The sequence below is a fragment of the Eubalaena glacialis genome, chromosome 15, assembly GCF_028564815.1.
Source record: "Eubalaena glacialis isolate mEubGla1 chromosome 15, mEubGla1.1.hap2.+ XY, whole genome shotgun sequence".
Classification (NCBI taxonomy): domain Eukaryota; kingdom Metazoa; phylum Chordata; class Mammalia; order Artiodactyla; family Balaenidae; genus Eubalaena; species Eubalaena glacialis.
Genome location: NC_083730.1, coordinates 42,427,261 through 42,433,401, shown reverse-complemented (window position 1 = coordinate 42,433,401; position 6,141 = coordinate 42,427,261). Strand labels below are relative to the sequence as shown.

The 6,141-nt window shown below is 37.5% G+C and overlaps 1 protein-coding gene across 3 annotated transcripts in view; it reads left to right on the top strand.

The window, feature by feature from the left end:
• ELP2 (elongator acetyltransferase complex subunit 2) overlaps positions 1–6,141 on the top strand; it is a 47,224-nt gene that overhangs the window by 1,749 nt on the left and 39,334 nt on the right. For all 3 annotated transcript variants that reach the window (XM_061170460.1, XM_061170458.1, XM_061170459.1), the window contains exons 2-3: positions 2,000–2,078; positions 5,398–5,468. In XM_061170460.1, coding sequence (XP_061026443.1) covers positions 2,000–2,078; positions 5,398–5,468 — 150 coding nt within the window. The remainder of the gene's footprint in view (positions 1–1,999; positions 2,079–5,397; positions 5,469–6,141) is intronic.

Below are 6,141 nucleotides of genomic sequence, written 5' to 3'. Positions count from 1 at the left end.
TTCCTTAAAAACCTAAAAATAGAGTTACCGTATGATCCAGCAATCCCACTCCTGGGCATGTATCTGGAAAAGACAAAAACTCTAATTTGAAAATATATGTGCACCCCATTGTTCATAGCAGTGCGGTTTACAGTAGCCAAGACATGGAAGCAACGTAAGTTTCCATCAACAGATGAATGGATAAAGAGGATATGGTATATATATACAATGGAATATTACTCAGCCATAAAAAAGAATGAGGTAATGCCATTTGCAGCAACATGGATGGACCTAGAGATTATCATACTAAGTGAAGTAAATCAAAGACAAATATCGTATGGTATTGCTTATGGGTGGAATCTAAATAATGATACAAATGAACTTATTTACCAAACAGAAATAGACTCACAGACATAGAAAACAAACTTATGGTTACCAAAGGGGAAGAGGGGGAGGGATAAATTAGGAGTTTGGGATTAACAGATACACACTACTATATATAAAATAGATAAACAACAAGGACCTACTGTATAGCACAGGGAACTATACTCAATATGTTGTAATAACCTACAATGGAAAAGAATCTGAAAAAGAATATATATATATATATATATATATATATATATATATATATATGACTGAATCACTTTGTTGTGCACCTGAAATGTTGTAAATCAAGTATACTTCAATTAAAAAAAATTCCGTCATCCTCACATCCGTTGCAGATTTGAACTTATAAATGAAATAGTTGTATTCATTTTTCTTATCTTGCGCTTGCTCATCTCCTCCCAGTTTTTGTTTTGTTATTACCATGCACTGTTAACTGGCAAGATAAAGCACTTAGAACCAAGGGTAAACTTTACAGTGGCTATTAACCAAGGCTTTGGAAGCCTGTCTCTCTGCACCTGTTTAATGGGTTTGTGCCCCATGCCCTCTATCACATTTTTATTTTTAATGATAATCTGCTGGCCATGTTAGGGGATTTTAACATCAAAAAAAAGTGTATGGAGCCTAAAAAGTACTTATTTTGTTTTGTTAAATATTTGTTGGCTGGGTATTTAATGAAATATAAGAATAAGAACACGTCAGATGCTAAAGTAAAGTTTTGGGGATGATGTTCATTCAGCAAACTTTTGAAGACCCTTTATGGGCTAACCTTGAACTGAGTGGTGATGACACAAAGATAATGGGTAATAACTCCTGCCCATCAAGGAATACTGATTCTAGTGAGAAAGACAATGAAATGCTTTAAATTGTTTCCTAACCTCAACCCATATGTGAAATATGTTATTTTATGCACATTTACCCCTGTAAACCTTTTTCTCAGCCATGAGAATTCCGGTTGACATACAAGTAGGTATCAAGCCAGTGCTCTAGGCAATCAGTAGAGAAAGGGGCTATAAAGTGGAGGGCTCAGTAGGCATAGAGTCTTCAGCAGTGGGGGAAGAAAAGAAAGCCCAAGTGTGTGGTGACATTGGTGAAAGCAGCAATCTGAGGGTCTTCAGGGAACCTGGCTGTAGGCCCTGAAGGGCTCTGATGTTTGAGGACCTTAGTAGTTGTGGCCTGGTGACCTTGGGTCATTAAGGCCGAAGAACCCAACACCAGATCAGCCAAGGCATACAAAGTGGGCCACAAATTTGTATCCATTAATCACGAATTCCTCTCTCGAAGGGTTTTTTTGTCAACCAAATTCTCAAATTGGTGCAAGCTTGGTAGAAGTAGGCCCTGAGACATGTGGGAACGCAGGTCCTTATCTGGTCTGGGATTTCAAGACAGGCTTCCCAGACAAGAAGAAGACAGAGGTGAGTGAATGTGGAGTGGGGAGAAAGGCAGGAATGAATTAAAAAGTGAATGGATGATTTAAGCCATGGTTAATAGTTCATAAAGGAAGGTCATTCTGTTTGAAGTAATACTGAACCTTTTATTAGCATCAAAAACACTGAAATCTGATTTTTATTAATTTATTAATTCCTCTGTAGGATAAATTCTAATTTACTAACAAGTGTTTTCTTCTCTAAAGAAAAGTGTTATTATTACCAACCTGAATGGTCACACTGCTCGAGTCAACTGCATACAGTGGATTTGTAAACAGGATGGTTGTGAGTATTAATCTGACTTTTCTTAATTTAGCATTAGCTTATCTGATATTATGCAATTGGAAAATAGAAGAAAAATGGTATGCCCAGTGAACTGTCTGACCTGTACTTTTACTTTATAGCAATTGAAGCATGGATAACACAGCGGTGCTTAGGATCAAGGTAGAGGCAGCCCATTACTGAGGCAAGACCCCACCATTGCTTTTGATCCAAAGCCTGTAATCAGGGCCTGTGTTGAGGCCCAGGTTGGGATTCAAAAGATTTGGCTTGTAGGTCTCTTTCTACCACAGACAAGCTATTGTTTTTTTAGGCAGGGCATTGCATCTCTGTTGACCTCAGTTTCATCTTAGTAACATATGAAAAGTAAATGTTTGGACTGAATCAGGGGACCCTGAGTGATTCTTGACACCTGTGAGGTCAAAATTATTTTCAGAATAATAATAAGTTATTCGTAGTTTTCATTCTCATTCCGTCACAAGTATGCAGTGCCATTTTCCAGTGGCTGCATGGTGTGGGATATTGCAACAGATTAAATACAGAAGCAGATATGAAAATCCAGCTGTATTCTAATAAAGTCAGACATTAAAGAGATTTGCTGAAATATAAAACAGTGCCTTTCTTCTTATTAATTTTTTGTTTTGGAAAATACAAGGTTCCCCCCATAAAAATGTTATTTATGTTAATGGGGTTCATCGTTTTTTTTTTTTTTAAACTTTGGATTTATTTATTCATTTATTTATTTATTTATGGCTGTGTTGGGTCTTCGTTTCTGTGTGAGGGCTTTCTCTAGTTGTGGCAAGCGGGGGCCACTCTTCATCGTGGTGCGCGGGCCTCTCATTATCGCGGCCTCTCTTGTTGCGGAGCACATGCTCCAGACGCGCAGGCTCAGTAGTTGTGGCTCACGGGCCTAGTTGCTCCGCGGCATGTGGGATCTTCCCAGACCAGGGCTCGAACCCGTGTCCCCGGCATTGGCAGGCAGATTCTCAACCACTGCGCCACCAGAGAAGCCCCGTTCATCGTTATTTTTAAGTAAACTAATAAACAAGTATTTTTCATATTTCTCAGTTTTAATTTCTAATGTGGTTAATATTGGTACATATAGCCTATATAAACAAAAGGTCTTTGGGGTCCTGAAAAAATTTTAAGAGTGTAAAGGAATCCTGATATCAAAAAGTCTGAAGAATTGCTGGACTAGATTATCTCCAGGTCTCTTCCATCTCTAAGATTCCATAGCTCCAGAATTTTTAATTAAGAATGCTTTTAGGTGGGCTTCTAAAATCCTATGGAATTTCCTCAGATGTCTTAAATATACCTCCAGTAGTATTCTTATGGATTCTCAATTAATTTTATTTATTATTCCGTTTATTAAATATGTATTGAGAGCATTCTGAGCCAGGCACAAATGCAGCATTTCCTGAATTAGTGAGACTTGGCTATGATTTTTATCTGTGACATTAAAAAAAATGTTTAGTAAACTACTTACCTCAGTTGGTGATGCAGTATTAGTCGCAGTAGGTCAGTAAAAACCATTAAATCTTAGAAAGAGTGGCTGTTAGTGCAGATACTAAAACACAGTTGTAATTATATTAATTGCCACCAGATGACATTAAAGACTACTTGAATCTCAGTATAGGGATTTGTTATAAAATATTAATTTGGGCTTGTATATTTTATTTTCCCTTTAAAAGTTAGGTTACATAAAATGAACTGCTTGTTGTATCACTGTAATCTCTATTATGATTGGTTTTCTCAGATTTGGCTCCACTGTCAGATAACTCATGTATTCTTTCTAACCCATGTATCAGTGACGTATAAAATTCTAATAATACCATTTCATATTTTTAAAGTGTCTGATTTTTAACACATTACCTTCATGTACCTTATAGAAATTATCAAAATCATATAGTTAGATAAATGGCTTAATTTCTGTGACACATGAAGAAATTAAAGTCCAAGATCACAGCTGGCTGGCAGCAGGGTTAGGACATGAACCTGGGACTTCTGAGTATAAATGTAATGTTCTTTAGACAATCCCCCAGCTTCTTAACCTAACTATCTAGACATAAGCCAGAAGAAACAAATGGATGCAAAATCCAAACCAAAATTATGTTAGATTATTTCCCCCTTTTTTGGTTCTTACTCCCTTTTTTTTTTTCTATCTTCAACAAAAAGTTGTAAATGCTTAAAAGAGCTATTTTGAAATGTGTCTGATTTCAAAAATATGTCATGTACTACTTGATAGCAGCAGCTGACTGTAATGTCTCATATATGTTATTTCTGCCAAAAGTGTTTAGTCTGAATCTTATGAGGAAACAACCAGACATATCCAGATTGAGGGACATTCTGCAAAACAACTGGCCTGGACTCTCATTGTCACAAAAAAGGAGGGAACTGGGAAACTATTCTTGATTAAAGGAGACTAAAAAGATGTGACAACCAAATGCGCAATGTGTGGTCCTTAGATTCTAACTTTAAAAAAAAAAGTTATAAAAGACATCACTGGGACAATTTGGGGAAATTTTAATATGGATTATGTATTACGTAACAATACTGTATCAGTGTTAAAATTCTTGAATGTGATAATTGTATTGTGGTAATGCAGGAGAATGTTCCAGTTCTTGGGAAAAATGGTAAAATATTTAAGGATCAGAGGTCATCATGTCTCCAACTTATTTTTTTTTAATAATGTTGAACATCTTTTTTGTTTGTTTGTTTGTAAATTTATTTATTTTATCTATTTATTTTTGGCTGCATTGGGTTTTGGTTGCTGCACGCGGGCTTTCTCTAGTTGCGGTGAGCAGGGGCTACTGTTCGTTGCAGTGTGTGGGCTTCTCACTGTGGTGGCTTCTCGTCGCGGAGCATGGGCTCCAGGCGCGTGGGCTTCAGTAGTTGTGGCATGCAGGCTTCAGTAGTTGTAGCACGTGGGCTCAGTAGTTGTGGCACATGGGCTCAGTAGTTGTGGCTCGCAGGCTCTAGGCACAAGCTCAGTAGTTGTGGCGCACTGGCTTAGTTGCTCCGCGGCATGTGGGATCTTCCTGGACCAGGACTCGAACCCACGTCCCACGCATTGGCAGGCAGATTCTTAACCACTGCGCCACCAGGGAAGTCCCTCCAACTTATTTTTAAATCGTTTGTCAAAAACAAAAAAGGGTGTGTGTGTGTACATAGAGCAAGATAATTGAGCAAATATGGTAAAATCTAAACAGTTGGTGAAGCTAGGTAAAGGTATATGAGTTTTCTTTTATCTTTTCTATAGCTTTGAAATTTTTCAAAATAGCTGGAAAAGAATTAAAATGTTTACTGAGGTATGATTTTTTTTCAGCTCCTTCTACTGAATTAGTTTCTGGAGGATCTGATAATCAAGTGATTCACTGGGAAATAGAGAATAATCAGGTGGGTAGACATGTTTATGGTTGTAAGAAATGACTGTTATATCTACATTTATTTTCAGTCTTTTCCCTCATTTCTACTGTGTTCTTCCTTTATGAAGTTTCCTCATTCTTCCTTATCAGTAATCCAGATCCTGTATCTTCCATACTTCACAGGCCTTGTACCCTTCCCTGTAATCTGCTTCTGTATTCATATGCTGTCAGTCATTTCTGTGAATTTCTCATCATTTGGAATAATTTTCAAACTGCTCTTACAGGGGATGTTTTCATTGGTAGCAAAAATTAATACTGCTCTGTGCATAGGACAGCAGTTATCACGTGGATATAGATTTACATAACTCTGAGTGATGTTATAATATGCAGTACTGGGTGTGTATGGACCTCTACTGATAGACATTTAGGTTGTTTCTAGTCACAAGCAAAGATTAAAAATGTAAAGTTAGTGCATCAGATGTTTGAACATCTGCCATGGGGAAGGTGTAGTAGATGAGGCAGAATCCTATTCATGAATCGTGTACATAGTTTTGAAGGCAAAATGTGCTTGAATAACTGAAGTACAGAGGTGGCTCTGTGGGTGCGTGATTTCACTTGCTGTACCACAACCATGCTGCTGTGGAAGTTCACTAGAGATTTAAGAGGCGGCCTTTGGGTTGCGTCTGATAGTGTGAGGTGATTTC